General features: G+C 40.3%; 1 protein-coding gene across 1 annotated transcript; it reads right to left on the bottom strand.

Moving 5' to 3' along the window:
- Window positions 1-1,902: 1,902 nt before the first annotated feature.
- Window positions 1,903-21,855, bottom strand: CHST15 (carbohydrate sulfotransferase 15). Its single transcript, XM_075717876.1, has 7 exons — window positions 21,298-21,855; window positions 20,206-20,545; window positions 16,150-16,296; window positions 11,486-11,642; window positions 6,078-6,234; window positions 3,311-3,458; window positions 1,903-2,093 (listed from the first exon to the last, which is right to left on the bottom strand). The coding sequence occupies exons 1-7, from the start codon at window positions 21,838-21,840 to the stop codon at window positions 1,903-1,905; spliced, it is 1,683 nt and encodes a 560-aa protein (XP_075573991.1). The 5' UTR covers window positions 21,841-21,855.
- Between the last annotated feature and the right edge of the window lie 5,822 nt (window positions 21,856-27,677).

Genomic DNA, 27,677 nt, shown 5'->3' with positions numbered 1-27,677 from the left:
AAAATTTTACATTTGCAAACAGCAGTGAATTCATTCTGATTTTCTGATTCATGCTGCCATGATACTTTTTTTGTAGTGGTAAAATAGACCATTCTCAGTTCTCTAACCATTTTTGGTCTGTAAGCATTTCTGAACTAGAACTAATCTGTTCTGGTTGTCTAGAACTGCTTCCCTAAATTACTTGCTTTAGGCTTTCCAAATACCAGACTGAATCCTTTTTTAAAAAGCGCATTACCAGTTGGCAAAGGACCTAGAAGTGGGCTTCTGCTACAAAAAAATCTCACCTGTCATTAATCATAGTCACATGTGAAATGTTCAGGATTCATGAAGTTTACAGCATTAATTCTTGATTTAGAAACACAGGAGGTGATAATATGTCCTCATGGAGGAGGATGGTGAAGAGTTACCCTTAGTATTTGTAAAGGTATTTGTGAATCTGTCAGTAAGATGTATTATGGGGTCCAACATAAAGGTTGAAAGGGCACATGAAGCCAATTAGAGATAATTCTTCAGGCTTTTGATACCTGCTAGCTTGATACCAGCTTCATTTGACCCACTCAAAACACATTCAGGGAAGAAACAATCAGTTTAACCCCTGAAAGGAAATTATCAACAGGAAGCATTTTCATTTGTCTCTTAAAAAAGTCCCTAGCTTAGGTAGACTATGCTGGCCAGTTCTCCCTGCAGGAAGGCTGGAGACTGTAGCTGACCGGTGACCCTAACCAGGTGTGTTTGAAATCAAATATTGAATTATTGTACATTTATATAAAAATTTGGCCATTTTAGTCAAATAAGAACTTTCAGACAGTCCAAAGTTTCTCCATAGCTTTCAAAATATTTTTTTCTCAAGTCTGTATATCTCAACTTTTTTAACTAGATGTAGACATCTTTCCTGATAAGGAAAGAACATAATGCACAACTGATTCATTAATTAACATATCCTTTCTATGAGGATGCAAGATACTGTGCATCCTGTCCATTTATGCATTTAATAACCAGATTTCATAATTATTTTAAAATGATTATTTCTTTGCAGTGGAGAAGAGTAATTGTGTACGACCAAACAGGAAACTGCATAAAAGCTCTCCATGGCCAGCAATGGACTTTACGTCAAGCCCATTAGTGGTTTCCTGGGAAAATGTGTGAGCGATATGAATAGATGATACGTGTTTGTATTTACACGAACAAAATATGGAAGAAAATGGATTTGTTATGCTAATCACTGAATGTGGCTTGTTGCTTGGATTTCAGCCATCTATTCTTACCTGGAATATAGGTTTGGGGTTTTTTTTACAATAACTGTGGCTAGAAAAGTCCATTTATTTTGAAGATATAAATCAGACTTGGAAATTTATGTAAATGCAATTATCCTTTATCTGTGTTTCAGAATTAAGGAAACATAAAAACCTTAGTGCGAGTGAAGACCATTGTGAATATGCTGACAAAAAGAAACAAATTTTTAAGTTGAATTCAATTAAAAATTTTAATGACTAAATGACATTGATAGTTTGAAAAATGAATGAATAACATATATTGAAAATGAGATTATAAGCATAATTGTAGGAAATTGATGCTAATTCTGTGTTGAAGCATCTTAGACAAGGTTAAACTTCAACATCCCCGTGGAGAGTGTAGACATCGTCTTTGTACTAATGCTTTTCCACTCTACTCTTTTGCCGGGGTAAAAGAAGTTGCAATAAACTGGTAAGCAAGATGCTTTACATTCTCACAAGGAAAATGTGGTATAACTGTTGTGAAGTGTGCTGACTGAAGGTGAGAGTCTCAGCTCATCAATCGGCTTCTCTTTGGAATGGGAAAAATGTAAATATCCACACACAAAAATAGAATTTAAAAAAATAAAAACTCCTTTAAGCACTGTATTTGTGGCACTAAATTTACATATTATGTCCTCTTCCATAAAAAAGCATCATCAAAAAGAACTTGTGCCAGTTTTGTATTAAAAGGCCTATAGAAATCTCTTAAAATTGCCTTCGTTGTTGGTAGCATAGGTCCCAGGCTTCTGTCTTCAGGTCGTCTAGTGTTTGATGCAGGACTCTTTGTAATCAGAGCTTCTTGTTTCTCACTTAGAGGTCCTGCGGACAAACAGAATATTATCGCAAAATATTTCACCAAAAAATGCACATGCTAAAGAAGACAAATGACTAATTCAGAAGGTTTGCCAAGGGAAGACAAATCTAATTTGTGTTAGCAGCAATGATGTTTCAGAATATTGAATACAGGCTTAGATTAGTAAAATAAATCACTGTTAGTAAATATGGAAATAATAAGTTTTCCTTTCACATGAATTAATTTTCTCTACAGCAAGCAGCATAAATCATTTCTGGAGGAAAAAAAAAAAGTTTTCAGAAAATAACTATGACATTGAATACAACTTCCTGTCCATTTTGGAGCTGCAATTATTTTACACTGTTATTTCATTTTATGATGTGAGTTGTTTAATACCTGGTAGAAACTCCACAAGCCTCACTCATGTAAGCCCTTTTTTTGTTTGCTTTTGAGGTTGTCAGTGGGTTCAAAGTGGTACACAGGTACAGCGATGCCCCTGTTCCAGGAATAAATGTGAGCCCTTCACAATGTGCTTCAGCAAGATAAAAACCCACAGACTTTTCCAGCGTAAACCATATTCACGAAGAAGATGCCAAGCTCTTCATCTGTTCAATCTGCTACATTCAAACTTTCTCATCATCTAGACCAGTGTTTGGACCAGCCAGACTATTTTGCAGCCACATTTTCATCCTCTTGCTACTGTCAAATCAACATTGGGCAACATTTTGTCTGCCAGTGTTTCTCTGAGGATTAGCAACAGATGTCTCAATCAACACAGCAAAAACAAAATTTCCCCCGCCGCCCCAGCTAGAAACACAACCTTTCATCATACTCAGATTTAGATTCTGGATTGGTGCATGCTGGCAACAGTGTGCACACCACGGTAGCACTTCAATTTGTTTAAACTGCGTGGGATAGCTCTTGCACCTATGTAAGCCCATGACAAAGCAAGCCCTGACTGCCTTCAGAAGCAGGACTGGCTTCTGTATGATAAGATATATCCCTGCATTCTGAATGGCTTGATTTTTTTTCTTGATATAGTCTTATTAAGATCTTCTAACACTAGCCTTTATATGGGAATTTGGGAATTTTAATTTTGCTTGACTCCAAGCAACAAGATTAATGCATCCTTCAAGAAAGATTCTCATGCTTCTGTTTTGTTTCTTAATAAAGCAAAAATGACCTAGAAGAAGGAAAATAATGAATTTTTGCACTTATCTCAAAATAGCCAGAAGACACCTACCCAGATCCAGAAACTGGAACACCATGTGCATGGTGTATTTCACATTTGATGCATGGTCCTCCAAGCGAAGAACGAGAATCTGATCTTTGTCAAAAACTGTCAGCCAGTCCAAAAGATACACAACATAGAGCCCAACCTGTAACCTTACCTGTAAGCAGAAAAAAAACCAAAAGAAATTAAAATTAATTCATCTTACAACCTTCTAGCAGTAACAAACCAACACTCGCCTCTGTCTTCTGGGCAAAAATCCCAAATATGTCCCTTTGAGGAGCCATAAAAAGACAATATTTGAATATTTTTTAATCTTCCTCTTGTGTTCAGTGCAGCTTAAGGATATCTTTGCAAACAGCTTTTCTACTGGTTAGAGATGTCATTTTACTAAAGGCTTGGCTGCGCGCTTGCTGCATCAGCCACAGGTCTGCGTAAAAGCGCTGCACAGAGACAACCATTAGCAGAAGGATGCTTGGCCACCTCACCTCCGTGCTCCTCCGTGCTTGGGATGACCCAGCCTTCACGGAGACACTGAGGGCTTTCAGCCCCTGGAAGAACAGCAGTGGAAGGGAAGATGCTAAGTCCTGCTACTTTCTTCAGGCCCTTCGGCTCTTTATTTCACCTTGATTATCAGCTGCACAAGAATATGCTGCCATGAGTAGTACAAATATGCCGATTCGGTGTCAGGAATTAGATTTGGGTGTATTTGCTTTATCCTCTGATTGCAATCATTAGATTTAGATCTACGCTGCAGTAGCAGTGGCTGCTAGACAGTGTTAATGGTGCATCGTCTGAGCATGCAATGAGAGCATCAGACTATGTTAGACCAGAGATGTGAAAAGGCAGTTTTTCAGCCTGTCCTGACCTAATCTCTGTTTTTCTTCCCTCCTCAATTTTACATAACAAGTTGAAACATAAAAAGGGTAGTCTGGTGTTCTTAAAAGTCCAACCTCTAACTGTGCTTATAAATATTTTTCTAAATCCCTTCAGGCTCAGAAGAGAGAAACATGAATCCCAAGTCATAAGCATCTTTCCTAAGAGAGACTTAAAATTTTCAAGTCGCATTACCACAGAACCAATGAAGTCAGATAACAATAGACACTTGCTTCTTACACTGACTCGTGTGACCTACATTGACACCAAAATCCCAGTAAAATAAGCCATGATTTGAATTATTGCTAAGTCATTATTATCATAATATATGATTCTGATTTGTGTCTTTGGCTGCTTATTACATTAAGCCTCCATGTTTAGCAGACTTCTTTATATATGTGCTACACATCTCAGGGCATCAGCAGAGTTTCCCAAGCCATTCTTCTCTCCATAACATCCACATCTGGACTTTTGGTTTGATCCCCCTGGCTTGGCATGCCTTTCTCTGGGTAATAAGCTTTCCACTGACTCTAAGTGAGGATAAGCTGACAAATGCCCCTCTCCTTACAGGTTAGCATCCATCAGCAGTGATGAGGTGTACAACACCTCCCTTGTTTCAGGAATATATTAACAAATAACAAAACAAAATTCTTCTGGTGTAGTCACACAATCAGCAATCTAATGAGCTCACTGGGGAAAATAATCCCTACTTTTTCAATATATAGCAAACCATGCACAAAACCGGCTTTGGCAACTTGGCTGAAGAAGCAGCTAAAAAAGCCCACTGAGGAGCACAGTTAGTATTTCTGTTTTATTATGAACACCTGCTTGTGGCTCTCTGGAAAGAGGCATCCTCTGTTCATTTTCAAAAGTACCTTCTTCAGAGGGCTGCCTAAGACAACAAATGAAGATTGGTTCTGCACCCTGAGGACAAAGATAAGAGGAAAATCTTTCCTGCTGGTTCTCTCTCTGCCTTTCTCTCCCCACACTGGAAGAAACGCATTTGTGCAAGCAGATGGCTGGAAAATACTGTGATACTGCCCAGCAGCAGCTCGTGTCTGTGGAGGTCTTGGAGGCTCTCATCAAAGACTAGCAGCCCCAGTCTACCTGCCGAAGTAAGAGGAATGTCCTGTTTGCCCTGCTGCTGTGGGCCTCAAGCCTGTGCAATACACTCTTTACGGTTACTTTATCGAGTGGAGGAGGCAATAACTTCACCCCGGAGACAAAGGAGGGAAGTGTTCCCTCTGAGTCCTTTACAGCCTAAGGAAATAAAATAGGATTGAATGGCAAACTGGCCAGATGTGATACGTCAAGCCAATCTCTTCCATATTATCCTCCCCCCACCAAGCAAAATTTGAAGTCAGTTCTACACCAAAAATGTGAATTTTGGAATACTGAGCCTGTAACACTTATCCATTCCCCTGCCAGCAGTTTCTGTATTTCCTTTTATCATTTTCTGATGCGCACAATTTAAAAAAAAAAAAGAAAAGTTTTTATCCGGTTATTGGTAGCCTTTTCTTGTGAAAGAATACATAATTTATTCTGATTTTGAGGCAATTTTGTACCACAAAGCTCCTTGCCAGAGCTACTTTTTGGAGAGACCTGCAAAAAGCTTACACATTAAACTGTAATCTTCACTAAATGTGCTCTCCGTACGCTTGCACAATAGAAAGACCGTATTATTACTGTTGGCATTCATCAGGGAACAGACCGAGGAAGCAGCTGAGCCAGTACATCAGCTTTTACGTGCTTACATATATATTTATGTCATCCGCTTTACAAAAGAAAAGGGAGAAAGTTTTATTTCTTGATGCTTATTCACACAGTATTTCAGTATTTTAATAACCTTGACACAACGTACCATTAAACAAGCAAGGAATCAAATGTTCTTGGAAATACATACGGGCATGGCATTGTTCAGGGTGTTGTTGTAGACACAGGCTCTCAGCGAGTAATCCAGCATGCAATTTTCAAACAGCTGCAGTGATTCTGCCACTTTTTCATGAAAATCTTCCACAGATTTATTAGCACTTGCAAAGTACAGATAATCAGAGTACAATCTGCGAATGAGATGATATGTGTAAGTAAATGGCAGAGGAAATGAAAGAAGATTCATTTGCATGACAATGGCAATCGGTTACACGTATCGAGGGGAAAGGGTGCATGTGTGTAACATTGCCCCACCGACAGTCTGTTCAGCCAGGGACACATTTTCTATTCATTTTGATGGGTTTTGGCTCAGAGTAACATCCACTCCAGGGAGTTTTTAAACATCATCCCCACTTTCAAGCTCAGCATCCCTTGAGAACTTGACCCTAGTAAATGTGCAAGCCAGGGTTTTCTCCCAAAGGCAAATTTTTCAAGTGTATACACTTTAAATTTGTGTTATCCATGAACAGTACAACTGGTCTCAGCTGACGTTGGTACCCCTCTATATCTGGTGCTCCACACTGCCATGGATAGAAACAGTCCTTATCTCAAAAGTTTAAGTTGAAATCAAAACCAACAGAGGAATGGGGTGGGTTAGAAAGAGTGATTTTTCTGTGATTACCAAGCTGGCCATCATCAAAAATAGGAAAATGCTCCACCTCCAACCCCATATTGTTTCTTTGTTGACTTTCCATCAAAACCTCCCAATTTACAGCATTCCACACATTGGAGTTTTTTAAGCTGAAATACCACAGCTAGGTGAACGGCTCACATTTGTGCTACAGTCTGTAGCATTCCCCAAGCAGTCCCACCTCTATTTTGAGGACAGCAGGACGTGGCCCCATGTATGTTGGCAGCTTGCAGACAAGCAGAGCCCCTGCATCAGCCGCTGCCGTGAGCAAGAGCCACCAGCAACAGGAATTCTCCTAAGTTTCAGCAGAGGAGTATCCCCTCATCGCATATTTTTAGCACAAGTTTTAAAATTGCTTAATATCACCTGAAAAATATTATCTTAATTCAAGTCCCTTTGTGTGGTGGTGGGGAAACAACCCAAAACCTACAGGCAATAAAATAACTACTTCAGCATTAATCCCCGAAACCTTGATTAAACTTTTCCAAGACAAACATGGTTCAAAGTGACAAAGGAAATGCTCTGACATGGCATAAATATTAGACTGTGAATCATGCACTGAACATGATATTTTAATTTGCATTCATATTTAGGCTCACAAACTATGACCAGAACTACAGTAGTTTGGAGACAGTTTTGTAACACTTGAGAAATCACTTCCCCGAGTGTGTTTGCAACACAAACATTACGCCTCCATAGCACCCACCTCTCAACACAATTCCAGAAATCCTAGATATCGTTCAGCCTCTTTCAAAAAACACAGGTGTCTAAGAAATGACCTAAAAAACTTGATTTATTTAGGTCTCATTTTATAGCTGCAGTAACCTTTTGTATTGCGCTTTATTTATTTTTTAACTTCCCTAGATTTCCACAGGTGCTTAAAAATTCATCATTTAATTTAGAAAGTTTAGGCCCTAATCCAGCAAAGCACTTAAGCACAGGAATGGCTCCTCTGCACTCATTATTTATGTCAGTGTTTTGCAAGAACAGGATTTTAATTCCCATATGAAACAAATGAAGACTCCGTTCATTTTAAAAGGAAGAAAAAGGATACGTTTGTTGCAGTATGTTTTTATTTCAATTTTTTACAGGCTTTTTAAGAGAAAAATCACAGCAAACTATAGAAGATGAGGCAGAGGCACTCAATGCTATCTATAGGAGTTACCAACTAAGAAAGATGAAGACTCTGGATTTTTGTCCAGTTCTTCCCAGTCTGGCAAATGCACTTCAGACAGCTTTCTTTAAATGAAAAAAATCCATCTCAGAGCAGAGGGAGGGTACCAGGCATGGACCAGGTTGGTCAGACACTCTATGTCAAAGTGATGTCTACCACTGCTTGAGGACCACAGCCATGGCACCACGTGCGTCCTCTCCCTCTGCAATGGCAGACCTTGGGTCCCTTCACTGCACCCACCAAAGAGCCACCCCACCAGCACAGGGAACGAGGATGAGCTGGGGAGAAGCTAAGGGACAAAGCCAGCCAACCTCAACAAAATTAGGCACACAACAGTATCTCCTGCTTGCAGAAAGGTGTGTACATCAACAAGACTTGGGCTTGTCTGGCTTGTCCCAGGGATGGCAGGACCAACTGCTCCTAGCAGAGCAGGTGAAAAGCTTCTTGCTGGGGAAATCAGCCAGCAGGCACCTGTCCTGGTTTTGGCTGGGAGAGAGTTAATTTTCTTCCTAGTAGCAGGCACAGTGCTGTGTTTTGGATTTAGTAGGAGAAGAATGTTGATAACACACTGATGTTTTTAGTTGTTGCTCAGTGCTGCTTATGCTAGTCAAGGGCTTTTCAGCTTCCCATACCCTGCCAGGGGCACAAGAAACTGGGAGGGGGCACAGCCAGGCCAGCTGATCCAACCTGGCGAAAGGGCTATTCCATACCATATGGCGTCAAGCCCAGTATAGAAACTGGGGGGGTTGGCCGGGGAGCAGCGATCGCTGCTCGGGAACTGGCTGGGCATTTGTTGGCGGGTGGTGAGTGGTTCCATCACTTGGTTTTCCTGGGTTTTGTTCCTCTCTCTCTCCTGTTGTTCTCCTTTTCATTACAATTATTATTCTTATTATATTTCAATGATTAAACTGTTCTTATCTCAACCCATGAGTTTTCTCACTTTTGCCCTTCCAATTCTCTCCCCCATCCCACCGGGGGGAAGGGTGAGCGAGCAGCTGGGTGGTGCTTGGTTGCCGACTGGGGCTAAAGCACAACAGCATCATGTACAGCATGGGCCCGGCTGCAATGTTATTTAAAAATGTTTAATCTGACTGCTTAGTATTTCTAATCATCCATTAAAATAAACACATCATTTTAAAGATTTGCTGACATACTATGGAAAACTGCTTTCTTGAAGACAAATTCTGTCTCTGCAGGGCAGTCGAGATTTTTCTATATTTCTTTCCATCTGTTTTTAATTCTGGGGACATCTGCCTGGAAATAAAACCTTTGCTGATGAGGATTTCAGCTGTTCCGGCTACTTGAAGTCATTACCCTCAATCACCATCCATTGCAATGAAATAATGATGCCATTGACACCCACCACCACAAACCTTGATGTCCTCCAAATATCCCCTGCTGGGTGATAGACCAGACCCTGCGCAGGTTAAACCAGACACTGTCCCAGACCCTTTGCAGCACCCACGTCCTCCTGGCTACTGCAAAGCAACTGCTCCGCTGCCCTGCATTGCTGGTGGAGCTGCCCAGGCTGCCCCTTCTGCCACGGCTGCTTTTGCTCCTGTAGTTCAGACGAGCTATCAGCAACAAGGGCATAGGGAATCATAAACAAAAAGAAACCAATTTATCATAAATACAGCAAGGGAGGTGAAGCTGACTTTTTATCTCACCCTTATTAAAGCTGGCAAAGAGCTACACCCACGTTACAGAGGGTGCTTAAAACAATCACGGTGTTTGTCAGTAATTTACATGAGGAAGCCACTTCAGCCAGCTCTCTCACACACAATTACCATCTGTTAAATCCTGGGGTCAGGAGATGCCGTTCGAAGTTGAGAACTGTATTTCCTGCCATAGGAGATGGGAAGCACTCGCACAGCTCTGCCTCTCGCCAGGAGCCATGTCCTGCCGTCGCTGAAGCTCGCCAAGGAGCACCAGCCCCTTCCCGCCGCCAAGTCGCCCTGGGCAGCGGGGAACGGGCTGCCTGCACAAGCACCCCATGCCTGCCCTTCTGCCAGTGCCCCAGCTCTCACCAGAGCCTGGTCCCCATCATCGCTGGCATCCCCTTCTCTTTTCTGGGTGTTGCTGGGGCTTTGCCCTTGAGCACTGACCTAGCCCTAAGTATCTTGAATATCCCTATGGGGCTACACAGAGAAGCACTTCACACCCCCGTGGTCTGATCCTTTTGGACTCTGCCTCCAGCCCCTCCACCCTCCCCATTACCCTCATCGTTAGCATCCTCCTTCAGAGGACAGAGTGGAAAGAAATGCCCTAGAAATCTGGCGGAAGACTGGAGGGAAGAAGTGAAATGCAAGTGAAAAGAAGGACATTTGTGGCTAATGCAATGGAGAACCATTCAAGAACAGCCCACAGCTCTGCAAAAGTAGAGCCCTTCCACTGCAGACAAAGTCAGGAAGACCAAGGATGAAACTCCTAAGCAACTGTTAGCTATGCAAGCTAAAATTGTCTAGGGAAGCTTTATATGAGTGCTGCACCAAGCAGTTTTAAGATTAAAAAAAGTTTGTATCCTTTGCTGACGCTGGGGCCATTTGCAATCTTTTAATAATTTTGAACAGTATGCCCCTTGAAGACATAAACCTTATATTTAACATGAATTGAAGCACTTCACAGGACCACTTAAGCCAAGACATGTAAATGCAGTGCCATACTCAGTCTAGTGAGCCCCACTGAGAACCAGGGCATATTAGCTCAGGTAATGGAGTTATATTGTATTTGGCAACGTGTAAACTATTTTTTTCAGAGTAGCTCAGGTGTCCATGCATGGCACTTGCTCTGGCATTTACACTCACATGCCCCTCTTTAAAACGCTATCAGAATTACATACACCAAAATACACAGAAAAAAACCCTCGGCAGCTCTCATCATAAACTAAGTAACCCTGTGTCCTGGTTTTGGCTGGGAGAGAGTTAATTTTCTTCCTAGTAGCAGGCACAGTGCTGTGCTTTGGATTTAGTAGGAGAAGAATGTTGATAACACGCTGATGGTTTAGTTGTTGCTCAGTGCTGCTTATGCCAGTCAAGGACTTTTCAGCTTCCCATGCTCTGCCAGGGGCACAAGAAGCTGGGAGGGGGCACAGCCAGAATAGTTGATCCAAACTGCCCCAAGGGCTATTCCATACCATATGATGTCATGCTCAGTATAGAAACTGGGGGGAGTTGGCCGGGGAGCAGCGATCGCTGCTCGGGGACGGGCTGGGTATCAGTCGGCGGGTGGTGAGCAATTGCATTGTGCATCACTTGCTTTGTACGTTATTATTATTATTATCATTATTATATTGTTATTATTATCATTACTGTTTTACTTTATTTCAATGATTAAACTGTTCTTATCTCAGCCCAGGAGTGTTTCTCACTCTCACTCCTCCGATTCTCTCCCCCATCCCACCGGGGCAGGGGCAGTGAGCAAGCGGCTGCATGGTGCTGAGCTGCTGCCTGGGGCTAAACCACAACACTCTGTCAAATACCATGTGAACACTCATTTGCATCCAAGAAATGGAGAGTGAATAACATTATTATAGTAAGAAAATTTTCTCATGTACTTTAGCAACGTGATCCTTGCTCACCTTTCAACAGGGTCTCTCAGCATGATGATAAGTTTGGCATTCGGTTGGAAGGCATGGATAAAATCCTGGATTAAGAAGGGAGGTTCTCCTTCAGTACTGTTGTCATAAAAGAAAATCCAAGCATTGTTGTCCCACATCGTCGAGGCACTGGCCTCCCCTAAAAATTAAAAGCATTTATGCTAGTAACTCATTTCATTCTTTGCATTCGAGTGGAAATCAGATGAATTTTGAACCGGTGTAGACTGTTTAAAATTAACTCTATCAATTTCAGCATACCTTGGTTCTTGCAAATCGATCTGTCTAATGCTCCCCAGAGCCAGAGCAATCGTACTGCCTTGTACCTTTGTGAATGTAGTGATGGTTAAGGCAGTTTTTATGTAATTCCACCTAAGTATCACTGCCCGCTAATCACACTGCTCCCTGCTAGTGGTTAACACATGCAACTGTATTTGATTTGAGCTGGAACAGGCTGCTCAGGGTTTTGGCCCACCCTCCAGCGAGGAGGCAGGAGCTCATCGCTGCCGAAGACCTGCCATGCTCTCGGTAGCACCCCACGGGTTGGTTTTAATGCTCCTGATCTCAGAGAAGTAAGTTGCTAACAAATTGTACAGTTTGACACAAACTAAAGAAAAGAAAGAGGAAACCACCACTCCAGTGGGTCAATAGTGTTTAGAACATTAACAGGAGAGTCAGTGAGCACATGGGAAATATTAAAAAAAAAAAAAAAAGCACCAATGAGCTGAATTGTGTCACTGCTGTTTGAAATACCCCTTTTTGAGCATTAGCCATTATCAGAGCTTTTTTGTATAACTACAATTATTCATGTAGATGAAGTCAAATATAAGTATTTACTAAATATTAGACAAAAGAAAAGAGTCTATGGAATAAATAACACCTTTGGCTAAATGCCAGATTCTGATATCCTTAGTTTCTGAAGAAGCTTACTCTGAAAGTAATGCTATAATCAGTAACGTCTCTGCCAGAACAAAGTATATGATGCTTCAGCTGGTAAATAAATGATCTGATATGATGTTTTGAATTGTGTAATCTTCCCTGGTTTTTTAAGTAATACTGGCATTTATGTGGCACACAACCATTTAACAAAACATACAGAAGCTTTTTGGAAACTTCCACTCTTTGATAGTCTACTGAGAGCTAATTCTTGTTAATGAGGTTTCTTTGAATCAAAAGGAATGAGATGAAAAAATAATAATGTTGTAGGCTTATAGACTTGCACATGATTTCCCACTTCCCCCCTGCCCCGCCCCTCCCCCCCCCCCCCCCCCCCGCCCCGGGAAAATCCAATAAAGATTTTAAAAGATGGCCAAAACACAACATGAAATAAGTACTGGCTCCAAACTCCAGCTTAACATAATGTGATTCATTAATAAAGTCTGGGAGTTGTTAGAAAACACATTAATCTTCTGTCATGTTCATTTTGCCCATTTTCAGAAGGAGATTGGGTCCATCGGCTAAAGCCGGGTGGCCACAACAGCTCTGCTTTTCCATTCTAAATTAATTAGCCAAAGCGCTGCCTAATCATCGGTGGGCTTTGACTTGTCAATTAAAATTCAATTAGCCCAGCTCCCACGCTGGGTGAAGCAAAAACACAAAAGACTAAATATAGGACAAGAGCTGAGATAGCCATAGCACAAAAGCATCACGCAGCTATTCCTGTGCTATCAGAAGATGGTAGAATGCAAATGGGTACGAGCACTTGCACACACGCATTTACAAGAATAGTGCACTCCAGGGATGAGAGCGACCTTGGGAAGTCACTGCTACATCTCCGTGACAGGAATGGTTAGGCTTAAAACTGCTCCCTCAAAAATGTTTGCCTAAATCAAGCCAAAGATTAAAGTCTATGACCTCCTCAAGCCATCTATTCCTCTCTAGAATAGATTTTACGATCTTCCTTTATACTTCTTTGCTATGTAGACCTCTGATCATATTTGATGCTTGATTGGATTTATTCCAATTAGCTCATATATAGTGCCCAAACCTAAGACCATCTGCTTATACATGTGCTATCTGAACTAAACAAAACCAGTGCAATTACACATAAATGTAATACGTAAATTAATAAATGTAATAAATGTAAATTCTCTTAACATCACAGACCAGACCACTCCACGGAAATTGTTTCAGCTGGATCAGCTGCCACCATCAAAACTCTGCAGGCAACACATGAGCAAGGGAAGATCACAGGCACACAACCGAATCGTGCTAAAGCATTAACAGGGACTCAAGGTGCTGCTCTAATGCAGTCACTCCAGGATAGCCTGGGTTCAGGAAGGCAAATCTTCCCAAAACAAGATGACTGTCAAGAATTAAGGAGGCGAGGGGAATTAAAAACTGGTCTCTACTGACTCTTATAATTTTAATTTCCTGAAGCAGCCAAAAATACCCCTGACAGTTTGACAGTGTTCCTTTCTGGTTTATAGTACAGATTTAATATCTGCAAAGTGAGCGAACCATACTAAACGTGAGATAAATTAATCACTGCTATAGTAACTATGCCAAATTACTGCAATGCAACCAAAACTATATTAATTTTCTTATGGACTTAAAGAACATATGAATTACTAAATTGCCTAAAGAATAGATTTATAACCTTTTTATTTAGTCATTAATGGCTTGAAATCATACCACATTTTCACAAGACATTCCTCTGAATTTGTCCTATTAATGATCACAAACAAGCCCTGCTCAGAATGCCTCAGGCTAGATCAGTGTTGTCCTCTTTGGTTCATCTCCAAGCAGATGTTGGATTTTTTTTTAAAATGCAATTATTACCCACTAAGTATAACATCCAAAGAAGCTTAACTTTTCAAAATAATGTAACATGATGGACTACTGAACTGTTTATAGTTTTAGTTTGATTTTTCTTTCTAGTCATCTGAAATAAGAAAATGGAGGATTCTAAACGAACCTGATATTCACACAGATTCATTTTAGACTAGATAGCTTTGTTTTGTTTTTACCAAGGTCATAAAAGACTGACTTAATGAGTATAATCATTCAGGACTTTTCCTGTAAACTTAATAAGAAAAGCGAACAGAACCTTAATGAAACAAGAAATGAGACTACAGGAAAAAGAAACACAAAGCGAACTCTAGAAGAAGCTGTAACAGGAGGTAAGTAATCAAAGATGTATGTTGCCAATTAGATTAGTGAATTTAATTAGTATAAGCACTTCACCCATGAAAGGACAGGAGATATTATTGTAAGTAGGAGGAAAATCCACAGATGTCCTTGATGGCAACATTTCTTAAGACCCCATCTTGCAAATTTTGCTCAATGTTGAATATTTAATAAAGTGAATAATAGACTCAAATGGAGGCTGATAAAGTATTGAACAAATGTGACTATAGCCAAGTCTCTGGTTTCATCACCACTTCATCAAGCCAACAATAGGTTAATTGGTTTTGGTTAGAATGAGACAAAAAAAAGGATTCTGAGTGTATTCCCTCTGAGGGCAGGCAGCAAAAATCTTGTCTCTATTTTCTGTGGAGTAATGACTTCAGGCCTACTTAAAAAGTCTCTTTTCAACAGGGAACTGTCTCTTGCACAACCAGTATTTTCATGAAATGTGTCTGGTTTCCCTGGGAAATTTTGAAGTGACAGAGTAAGTCTGGTAAAACTCTCTTCCCCTCAGTTTTCTGATTTTAGCAGACAGCAAGAGCAGAATTTAGAAATTTCTGCTGGAGTTCCTCATGGGCACCAATGGCACCATGGACCACAGTGCATGAACACGGTGGATCGACCACTGTGTGTCATGGAAAGGAATCCAGGGATCCCTCCTTAGAGCCCAGTCCTAACCATGGACTTCCATAAGATACAACACAACAGCATTTCTAAGCCATTTTTAAGGCTAGTCAGGTAATTTATTATCAACTGAAACTGTAAGATTATCTTCAAATAGTATCCTGTACTGTGCCTCCAGATTCCACACCTGAAAAAAACCATTGGCAAGACAGTTTCAACTTGACTCTGTACATTCCTGTGCTTGAAACTTGCATTATCTTTGTTGTTAACCAAGCAGCTCAGGGGTTTAATCATTTATATTTCAGTCCACCATATGCTACACAGGGATGATGAGACAAAAAATGGTCGTCCTTCTTCCTACATGTATCTTATGTTGGACCTTGAGAAGAGCCTCTTAGAGCTGTGTTGCTATCATGGAAACTGTCTCCAGTCAGCTACAGGATTTCTACAGCACCCATTTTATGTCGTAATATCACAGTTAGTCTGTTATCCTAGACACATTGCTACAGCATTTAAACCTGAAGCTACAATCCTGTGGCTATGGGCAAATCCCTCATAAGGAAAACAAAATGAAAACAATGTTTGAAGGAGTCACCAAGGTCATTCTCACTCATTTTTTTTAAAAAGATTTAATTAAATGCTGATGTTCATCAGACATTTATTGCTTGCTCGGGCATTTTCTAAAGATAATCACAATTTTTTAAGAAAGCAAGTAACCACCCTCCAGGAAAAGGCAAGAACTTCTGCACTATCCACGCACACCAGAGAAAAGCAGTATCAGGGGCTCTGTGTTGTGAACAATTCACATCTAGGAAAATGTCCCTCTCATGCCTCAGCTATGAACACTGCCAACCTGGAGCTGCAGAGACATATTTCAGAGGCTGTATTTGCCCTACCAATTATGATGTTGTTCATCTTGCCGCGTTCTTTTGCCGCTTCGCTCTGCAGCACACCCTGAATCTGATGTGCTGCTAAATCAAACAGGTCAAGGTAATCTTCCACTGGGTAGCGATCATGAAATCCATCCCTCAGACGAATGATTCCTAAAAAACAGTGAAAAGAGAGAGGTTAAAAAAAAAAAATAGTAATAGCAAGGCAAGATTAACTGCTGGTGTAAACCAAGATGGCTTCATTGACATGGCTGGCACTGAGCCAGCTAACGTCAGCACAAAATTAGACCGATGAAGTGTAACACTCAGATAAAAGTGCCAATAATGAAGTAGCTGAGATTCGAGATACTGTACAATTAAGCCATAAATTCACAGTGATAGGAAATATCTTAAGTGTTCTGCTTTATAGTTCCTGCATGAATAGCTTGCATTTATTTTCTTCTAAATTTAGCTTTTGGAATTAATATAAAAGACCAGATTCTGCTTTCATTTGCACCAATATAAATTGAAGTAATATTGGACTCCCACTAGATTTAGTGTATGGAGATTGAGAACAAGCTCTGATGCCAAATATGCAAATCGACATGCACTTATCAAGATCAGAAAAGTGGGAAATCATTCATGTTTTTATCTTTCACAAGTATGACAACAAAGCTCCATGACAGTGTCTTATTTTTCTCCTCCCCTTCCCTACACTCCAGGGTGTGTTCAGTATCACCTTCTCCCTCCATTTCTCAGGAACCTGAACCACACCTGTGATTTTTATACTCCCTTTCCCACTCTTTTTTCCAACTCTAGTCTCACTTCTCCACTTTCTGTACATGCTGCCCATGCTTATTTTTGCATTCTTGCTTCTTACCATACAAGAGAGTTTCTTAAGCGGGCAGAGGTCAAGTACAGCAGTGGGAAGGCAACGGAGTAGGAGCAAAGTTAAAGAGTATAGAGCAGGACTTCTTAGCTCTCCCTTTCCTGTTCCCGCAAAGCCAAGAATTATCAATGATGTGAGAGGAAAGCTCAGCAAGGCAGTTCTTTTGTCCATTCCCTCTGATTTTCCCCTTTAGGAAAGTGGGATTTAATGAGGGTGCAAGAAAACTGAGCAGTGTATTTTGACTTGTTTTGAGGGGGGGAAAAAAAAGGTACATGCATGGTGCTACACTGTCTTGGTTTGTTGCCACCCCACTCATGGGAATAGAAATGGTGGCTTAAAACCAGGAAAGGGAGACAGTCAAGCTGGGACAAAGTCCTGCAGAGCATCAACCATCCCAACAGAATGGGAAAGCTGTGATTTGCAAAATGGGGCCTCCCCGGGAGGGCTGTTCATCTTCAGCTGAAATTAGTCAGTCTCATAAAAATCCACTGAATCAGAGAATGCCATGGAACAAAGAGACTTTCTTCTCCTGATAAACATTACAAACTAAACCAAGTTAATAACCAGGAGCATAGGAATCATACCCACTTGCTTATAAAGCAGGCTGTCTCAGTTTCAGTTGTTAGTCTATTTGTCATATTTTTTTCTTCTTCTTCTTTTTTTAAAAATAGTAACCATTAGCTAATGTACTGTTCGGGCAGAGAGAAAGGACTGAACCACCAGGAGCAAAACTTAATCTTCCATTCTCAATGGCAGAGAGCCTGAGATGATGATGGGAAGGTCATCTCAACAGATCTCCCTCCCATGACATCCCAAGCTCTGCAATCTTTCTTCATTCTTCAGCTTTACAAAATAACTTCAAAAAATTTAATTACGCAAAGAAAGTTCTCTTCAAGGACCTACACTTGGTCCCAGTGGCTGAGTGCAAGATCATTTAAGTGGAGAGTTTGTGCATGCCAGCACAGAGATAGGAATGCATCCTTGTTCTCAAATTATATGCACGCCAGCCTGATTTCTTACACTCTTCTGCCTGTTTGATAGGTCCAGTTCTGAGCTATAGTGAGTCCAGTCTTGCTTTAGTGACTCCAGTCTTGCTTTAGTGAAGTTGGATGCACTACTTCCTCCAACATTAATTCCAAACGTTTATGTTGAGGCTAATGTAGATGTAGAGAACTATTTAGTATAAAGGATTTTAGCCTAATGTATCAGTTCAGTTTAGCCTTTCCTGCCAGCATTCTCATGGAAGACATGATTTTCCACAGACAGTTTTGCTGACGGTCCCTGCATCTACACACCCAAAGCAGCATGGCATTCACGCTGGAACGCGTCCAAGTCTAAAATCCCTTTTCTTCCCTGATCTGACTTTTCACCTTCAGGTCAGGAGGTAATTCTTATCATTTGTCTTCAGTCAGCTGCTGACTGTGATAAATGAGTGCCTTCTCATGGGACTTCAGGGGCCACCACGATGCTTCTCTTGTTTGACTTTGTAACTAGCCCAGCTCCCCCATTCACGCTGATACCTCCTAGGAGTGTCTCCTAAACTGGACCAAATTATCTCAAAAGCAAAACTGTATTTTCATCATATTGCTTTAACTCTAGTTTATAACAAACATTTAGAAAATGTCTAAAAAAGTATTTTAGCCACTTTCTTATGGCATTTACAAAGGAAGAAAATACAAACACAGCAAAATTATTTCTCTATGAGAAATATGAAATCCAGGCTCTGTGGCTGAGTCTTGCTCCTCACTGAGCAGCGAGGATCAAAGTCCCCCTCTGCAGGAGCTCAGAGGTTCTTCTGGGCTCCAGGGTATGGGGAAGGGAGATGGAAATGGCAACACCTCATGCAGGAGAAATTAAGGAATTGAAGGTATGATCCTGAAATAAAGAACAGAAGCAGCACTGCAGGTGTCCCTGTCCCTCAGAAAGTGTCCTTCCTTGCTGTCAGCCATGGCAGTTCATTAGAAGAGATAGTTTCCTATTTCAAGGAAGCTTAGAAAAGCAGCAAAGGAAAGTAGTGATGTAAAGTCCTCATCAAATTATCTACACCACAGTGCTAGGTTTTTCCTTGTTCCAAAAGCAGTGTCTGCGTTGAAGCAACAGCAAATTGGAAACCGAAGTGAAGATAATGCCACTGTAAAATAACCAGTATATTCCTCTTGGAAATAGTAATATCACTGAGAAGCCTGTGATCTTTGATACCAAAGTCATACAAAGTGAGGGCATACCAGCACGTAACAGCTAGACCCAAGAGTGGGAAAATCCAGAGGCTGGGTGGAATACAGCAAGCATTATATGCTTCCGCATTTAGAAGAAAGTGCTAAGCACTCAGCAGAGTCAGGAATTGAAACTGAGTCTTTTGCATCTCATCTAGTCTCTAACCACAAGATTGACCTTCCTTGGTGCCCAGGGAAGAGAGAACAAGAAGGACGTAAACACTTCAGATGGATAAAATGATGTGCTCAGCCCCACGACCCTCAGACGCCCTTTGAAGGGGCAATCACGAGGAGTGGATGCGTCTTGCTCCAGCAAGCCATAACCTCAACTGTTCAAGTCTGCCTTCAGAGATGAAGGGTCAGTTCATGAAATATTGATGTCGCCCAGGAAAAGAGCATCAAAAACATGTGCAGGTTCCTCGGTGTGAGAGAGCTTTCTCATGCAGAGAGCGTCTCTACTGCTCAGTGCTTGGCTAGAGCTGGAGCACTAACAAAGCTCATAACACAAAGCACAGTTGTATTTATTGAACCATAAGGACTGAAGCCACCCACGTTTCAAATACTGACCCATCATTTATTCATGTTAGAAAGGCTTTACAGAATTTTGCAACACAAAGCTATCCCTGCTATTCTCTAAATTTCCCATCACAACCTAATAGTTTCTCTTCCTGCTTTTACAAATTCACAGGGTTGGTTTTATCTAGTGTTTTTATTTTTTTTCCTAGATTTTCCAAACCACTACAAATAAGCCAAATGAAATGTGCACCATCTCAAGGTTTAACCCAAAACATCATTAAACAAAAGCAGGCTGGAGCCTACTCAGCATCCATCACCTGGATTTTTCAAAACTATTAACTCCAGTGGTTTCCAAGGCAAGCCAATATGAAGCAAATGCAAAAACTTCATCCCAAATACGTACAAGAAATGTCAAAGTTTAATAGAGACAACTCGCCTGAATACCAGAGGACATGTTTTACTCACCAAACCGTTTTCTCGTCCACCAGTGTGGCTCTTTGATTGCTGAGAACCGAACATCAGGGTGCAGCCTGAGCCGGTCGTACAGGTCCGTTGTCCCGCACTTGGGCTGACCGATGATGTAGAAATGGGGGAGACAGCGCAGGCGGTAGTGTTTGTCTTTATAATGGTACAAGTGGTTCCAAAATACCTTCCTGAGGTAATCAAATATGGTTCGAAAGCGCTTTGAATACAGTGCATAGGAGTTTGTTGCATAAGGATCTGTGGTTGTGTTTCCTCTGTACTCTTCATACCAACAAGGATTCTTGCTATTTGGAAGGAATTTATTAGGAATTACTGAAAACATCTGCAACATAAAGAACAACAATTTCAGTCAAGGCAGCAAAAAATTGGGATGCTTTTCTAACTTAGCACAGTAAGAGAACACAACAAAAACACTATGTGGACATTTTTAACCCTTATGTTTTTTTAACTACAGTCACCCTAACTTATTTTTTCCAATGACCCTGGAACAAAATCCTGTACAAACAGTTGGTCTGGGAGAAGAGTACATTTAGAAATCCTTCAATTTTAAGGCCAGAAAGGACCTCAATAATCCCCCAACTCCCCTGCAACCTCAAGAATTAATTTTTAAAGTCAAACACATAATATGCAAATCAAATTAACTTCCAGTTTTTAACTGTCAAATGCAAGGTTTGCAATGACTGAATTTTCAGGGAGGCACACTGATAATCAGTTAATAGAAAGGCTCTTTTCTTATTTATCATTTAAGGTGACTGGCAAATATAAGTCAGAATGATTTTGCATGAGACAAGGTAAAAATTCAATGAGATTGCACAGCTATTGGAAGGCTGCCTGATTTTTTGTTTCGGGTGTCAAGACCATTTATGCAACTCATCTATTTTGCCCATGACTCAGAAGGATGTGATCTACAATATCAACTTTTCAGCTGGTGTAAATCAGGAGGCTCTAGATGGTGTAGATGACTATATGAACATCTGAGCAGTTGCACATTTTTATCTCAGTAAAACATTGACCCAGAAGTCTTGGAATAAGCAAGTACACAGCAGTTTCAGACACACTTTAATTCATACTTACATGTGGTTCTTGTTTCCTCAGCTCTTCTAAATCAGGGCGCTGTCTCGTTATAAACTCTATCTTTGAAGTAATAGTGTCAATAATTAATTTAATGCTTGGATAATCCTTTACGTATGAAATATTCATTTTAGAAGGCTGGTAATGGTCTTTCATGTCACTAAGGCTTTCATTGTCCATTAGGCTTGGATTGCTAGTAAAAGCTCCGTAATGGAAGGGAGATGGGATTAACAACAGGCCATGCTTGGCTCCAGTCAGTATGTAGGATGCCATCACTAGAGTCATTATAATCAACCCAAATATTAAGCTGCATAGTTTCCCCTTCCTCAAGCAGAAAAATCCATTCCAGCTTTCACTGTGATCAGTCCTTACTTCCAGAACTGCAAGCAACTTCATCTGCTTGCTATCGGTGTACAAAGGGATCTTATTTTCTCCTTTGCAAACAGGACACTTCTGGTTATTATGATTAGGTCCACGGCATCTGAAACACTGTCTGTGCAAGTCATTTGGTAATAAATGTATGCAACAATTAATGCAATACCTCATATTACTACTGTTAAACTCCTGTATTAATGAGCCAAGCACAGCCATAAAAATGTTGCTGAAGCATATGAGTCATCTTCTAAGGCTGAAATTCTTTAATTCCTTGAGTGATTCTATGACTACTCAGCAACACAAGAGCACAGGTTCAAACCAGAATAGTTAAAAACACTCAAAAAGTGACATATGTCACATAAAAGAAAAAAAAACCCAACAACCAACACACAAAAATAGATGTACTGTGGACGTGGTTTCAAGAATTTGGCTCAGTAGAGGAATGTGATGAAGTAAGAATCAGCTACACCACTGGCTCAAGTTTTTCCCATTGAACAAAACGAGAAGGAAGAAAAATTGTTACGTAGTGTGAAAATATACAAAAAATAAAAATAACTCATTGTTCTCTGATTTATGTTGGAATAGGCAAATATGGGTAGAAATTCCCAGGTATTCTTAAAACAAGCGCATTCCAAACCAAACCGCTGCTAGTGGAAGCTTCATCTTCCCAGAGGTGGTTTCAAAGATGTGCATTGTACAACCTAAAGAAATAAAAATATATTTATAGATACACACAGAACAGCAGATGTAATGTCTACATTCACCTTCATTCAAAGCCATAGCAAACTACAACTTACCACAAGTAATTTCACAACTCTATTTGAAAGATGTCTTCTATTTGCCAAGTACATTAATTACAGCACTCACTCACAGCACTCACGATATTAAACCCAGGAAACGTTTGGCTTCAAGTTCACAGTGAGTTGCCCTTTCTTTTCAATTACCTGTCTGCTCACATCAACGACCACAGGTAACACTGGACGACTTCCCTCAGCTGCTCACTAACCTATCTAACAGATCTGAATCTGCTCTTTAAATATGGAAGCATTTTTGGACAGTGTCGAGTAACACAGGTTTAAATATTCAGCCTCTATCTGTGCATAGGGACCCTAAATTAACTGTCCTGAAGTGGGTTAAGAAACTAGTTAAGAGGACAAGGCAGGGATAAAATAACAGTCTCCTTTCAAGTCTATTAGATAAAAAGTCAAAGAAAAAACCTAAAAGGCACAAGTAAAACATTCAGCAAATTGATGGGATTAAATAATAGACACGAGGAAAGGCTTATGACAGGATCTCTGGTTTCTGGACCAAATGATTCTGGGATGACAGTAGCCACCCACGACGCAAGTACAAAGCCACCAAGGTGCTTTCAGCACTATTAGCCAAATAGATTTTGGAAACACAGTAGTCGCTAAAAATGGCAATAGGTGTTACTTAAATGAAATGTGCAATCAGTACTGCAGCTTCAAGGCAAGACCCTGGCTCCAGCAAATCCTCTTAATGGTGTGCACTTTGGTACGGGAGAGGTCGTACAGAAACCGCAGGAGTGGATGTCCCCTTGCTACAAGGCAGCCACCACGGGCAGGGACTTGAGCACTTGTGTGTCCCATGAAGGTCTCCATGTCCACACAACCAGAGGCTGAAGCACCCTGCTGCACAGGGTACGTGCCATCCTCCTTTAAAGACTTCAACACCATGGCTGCTTACAGCCAAAAGGTGACCAGAGCTGTTTAAAGTATTTATGTCGAGCTTTGGTCTTGGTTTGAGCACATCCATGCTTGGCTTTCCAGGCAGCATTCAGAGCAGAAACACTTAAAGCTACAAATACATCATCAACTTAAGAATAGTCTTAATTAAAGCATATTTATGCATAGCTCCTCTCGAATTTCTGTTTTCACAGTTTATTAAATACCTTACTGGAACTACCCACATTTTAAGGTCAAAATCAACTCTATTTTGAGAAGCCAGATTATCAAATACAAAAGTTCACAGAAAATATACCTTCTACACACCAGAAAATATTTTTATGTTCTAGAATTACTTTTCTGGGGGAACTAAAGACAGGAAATTGTTTTAAAACAATCTTGAAAAGTCAGAAGCAAAACAATAAACCTGCATAGGATGAAAAGGAAAAGAAAAAGATGGGGAAAACCTAAGGGACAATAGGAATGTATGGCTCTGATGGGCAACTTCTATTTTGGGTTTTGTCACCCGATAAAGACAGAATTTCCCTTTAGTCCCTGGGAATGAAGATACCTTAAGGCTCCAGCGCTGTGATGCTCCTTGTCCGATGTGGACACTCCTGAAAGCAGTGACCCAGCTCCCCCCCAACACCTCCATTTCTCAGCATCACCCAGGACCTGATCTGCCAAACCCCACTTTTCGGCCCTTCTGCAGACAACCCCAGTATTAACCTGAGTAGTTACACTGAAGGTTCAACAACAAACAGTTGTAACCATATTGTGACTAAGAGGTTCAACATTGCCTCTGAAGAACAGGAAAAGGACTGCTCCTTCCGTGCGCGGCCAGTGAAGGGCATACAGACCCCACAGATAACATAAAGCACTTTATTGCAGATAAAACAAGTTGGAAGAATCCAAGAGCATGACAGCTTTACCTGAACAGAACAATAACTTTTGCCTAGAAGATTATGGATGATTAAATGCTAATTAATTAAATTATTTTTCAGATTAAGTTAATCCGTGTTTTAATTAACTTCACTAGACCAGAGACCCAGCTCATTACTTTATAGGATATCTAAAGGTCCAACATTCACTTTTACTACTTAAATGAAAATACATTTTCCAAGTTACGATGTTTGACAATTCACTCTTACGAAAAATCAGTGGTCTATCAGATGAACATAAAAACAATCTCATATAGGTACAATTCTCCTAGCTAAAATACACCTCGGTAACCACATACGACTTTTTTTCTCATTACTCTTTGCAAGTGGCTCCTTCCTCTGGACCCACACTAGTTGCTCCTTCTCTACAAAAATCCATCTTTCCTTTTAAGCTCAGAAATGTTTTTTTCTGCATTGTTTCCAAATATCCTGCTTTCTTCCCTATCCTGCAGTGCCCTTCATTCCACCCAAAACCATCTAACTTAACTCATCCTTTTCACACTTCTGTCTTCAGCATAAATCTTCCTGTCTGACTTTGTCCCTTGGCTCCTGAGAAACAACACAGACTTACACATTTCTGAAGAGCACGTTTGTGTAATGTCCAAGACACCAACAATGAAAATAATTTCTCATGACGATACAATGGATGTGCAAAGGGTCCTCTGATTACTCTACAACACACAAGATCATAGAAGTATAATCATTACTAATTATAAGTCCCAGAATTTGGCTCTTTTGCCTTTAGCTCTTTCAACTCTTCTTTTGAATTCTTAAGAAACATTGATATAACTCTAATAATAACTCCTGGCTCATTCCTACAAAAGTGTCCAGGTCAAATTGAGCAGTGGCTTCAGATCCTGCATTACTCACCATTCTTCTAGCTGCATTTTTGTATGAGACAAAGCACTTTTGTAAAATTAACTGTATTCTTGATATTTCTCCCACCTAATACTGTCACATTTTGGAGAAGTTCTGCAATCAGAGCAAGCAGACTGTATCTCAAGGGCTCAAGAATAATTATTTAGATAAATACTGAATGAAAGCATTTGCAAAATACCTTCCTACAAAAAGAAGTTCATTTCCTTAATGAGTTTATTCTACAAGTCAGATGAGGCAGACAGAAATCATAGCATTATCATTACTGACTGCATTTAAACCAAAGGGAAAGAAATCAGTGTAAGACTTCTCAAAGAAACTAGTCTTCAAAACTTCTCTAAAAAATGGGCCTGTGATGATTTTGACAGAAGTCTGAATGATTACAGAGACTAAATCAGATTCATATGTGTAATATTAAAACCGGAAAGTTCATGCTTTCTTATACACAAAATATCCCTCCCCCAAATGAATGTCCAAAAGAAAAAGAGAAGCTATGGAAAGGCAAGAGGAGAGAATGATCCAAGATTTAAAGCAAGAAAGAGCTCAACAGTTGTCTGAACACAACCAATGGTCCTAATTGCTGGAGAGAAGGAGGATGAAAAGGGGAGGTCCTGACAAGAAGTGGAAAGTTTCCTCTTTGCAAGTCAACATTTCAGGCGGCAATAAGACACCTGAGCAAAGACTTTCAAAGAGGAAGCAAAGGAGGCACAGGGAGACTGAAGTAGCGTGAGGGCAGATTCGGACATCATCAACACAGGTAATAGAGGAAAGCATGAAAACAAGAGGGAGTTCCCAAAAAAAGACTGTAGAAAAAGAGAGGATGGAGATGAGGGCCCTGGTAAGAAAAGATAAGAAAAGAGAGGTGAGAAAAGCACCTCTTAAAAAAGATGACCAAAGAAAAGGCTACAGGTTACAATGGTAGCTATAAAAAGATCCAGTAACAAGGAGATACCCTACAGCATCACTTCCATTAACTTCATCATGTGCTACACGTCTGTTTCCGTGTAATCCTTCCACCCTGAACTCCTCCACTTTGACACGCAGCAAGTATCTCAATATTCTCCCAGGCCTCTGCTCTCCAGAGCTCCTTGCTGTTTATTTTCAGAGGGACTAGTTACTATGCACTGTCTATTCAGAGAAAACGTAAATCCATTTTATTTTCCAGTCCTCTTCTAAGGGGATCTGAAACTTGCTCAGTGATACTGATCGAACCGATTTATCTGAGATAGTCTTACAGAATCAGTTCAAGACTTGTGTATTTGACATTCATTCTCAAGTTTTTAAACAGAGCCATCAGAGATATATTAATGGATACAGGGCACAGGATATTAGAAAAACCACATAATCTTCTCAGTCCTATTTTATGTCCATTTGTATGTTAATAAAATGAACTGCAATTTATTGAACCCTTCCGAGGTGCAGACACTTCTCATGAAACTCCATTACAAATATAACAAACTCAAGGAAAAACCATGTTAACTACATCTTTGACAGCTGAAGAAAATGCTTTATCAAGAAGCTGATACAAGGAGGGGAAAAAAAAAAAAAAAGAAATATGCTTAGGCTACAGTAAAACTGAGATCTTAATCACACCAGTCATGCGGGAAAATTTAAAGTTCCACCAGTAAACATAACTTTGCCAGTTTATGCATACACACTACAACAGGCTGCTTAATTAGATGATCAGTTTGACAACCTACCATGGGCAATATGACATATTACTCAGCTAATAGAACAAAGAAGCTGATTTTATTTTTTTTAATAACTGCTAGTTGCAGACATACCATTTTACATGATTTTCCACTGTCATGTTCATGTAGTAAACACATAAAAGTCAGGATATAATTCCCTACTGCCACTCCCTTCTCTTTACCAAGAAGTTTTTAATAAAAATTCATTCCCCAGCCTTTTACCATGCAATGACGGAGGCCCACCAGAAGGGCAGGATCTTTCCGCAGCATAAGCAGCCCTCGTTTTCCTCATTCACCCCATGAAATCAAGACATCTACAATATCTTTTTGTTTGTTTGTTTCTTCCACTCAACATTTCCAGTAGTCACAACCACAGATATACTTCGCCTTTTTTGTATTTCAATATAGAAAGCAGAAGGATGTGAATTGCAGACAGAATAAAGGTTATGAGATTTGAGTTGGTAATAAACCATTTATGTCATTTCATATTTTAGTTGTAAAACTGCTGTCGGTTCACTGGCAGAATATTACTCTCTTTACACAACAAGCAGTGTCTTTGTATATTGTTGAATAATGTAGCATGTAATTTCCTCTTGTTGAAATGAATGGTGAATTATTTATGACCATGTCTATATAGTATTTGTCTGTTGTACATAAATGTATACCAGCTCCAACCACAAAGCAGAAATCAACATCAACCTTTTCAAGCTCCTTGGCCAAAAGCAATCCTTCCTCATAAAAATGAGGATCTTTGGGAATCTCCTAAGTAGGAAACATGGATATAGGAGACGACACACAATGGAATGGGGAAAAAA

Source organism: Pelecanus crispus, chromosome 10, assembly GCF_030463565.1.
Source record: "Pelecanus crispus isolate bPelCri1 chromosome 10, bPelCri1.pri, whole genome shotgun sequence".
Classification (NCBI taxonomy): domain Eukaryota; kingdom Metazoa; phylum Chordata; class Aves; order Pelecaniformes; family Pelecanidae; genus Pelecanus; species Pelecanus crispus.
The sequence above is the reverse complement of the archived record's forward strand: the minus strand, read 5'-3'. Positions and strand labels throughout refer to the sequence as shown.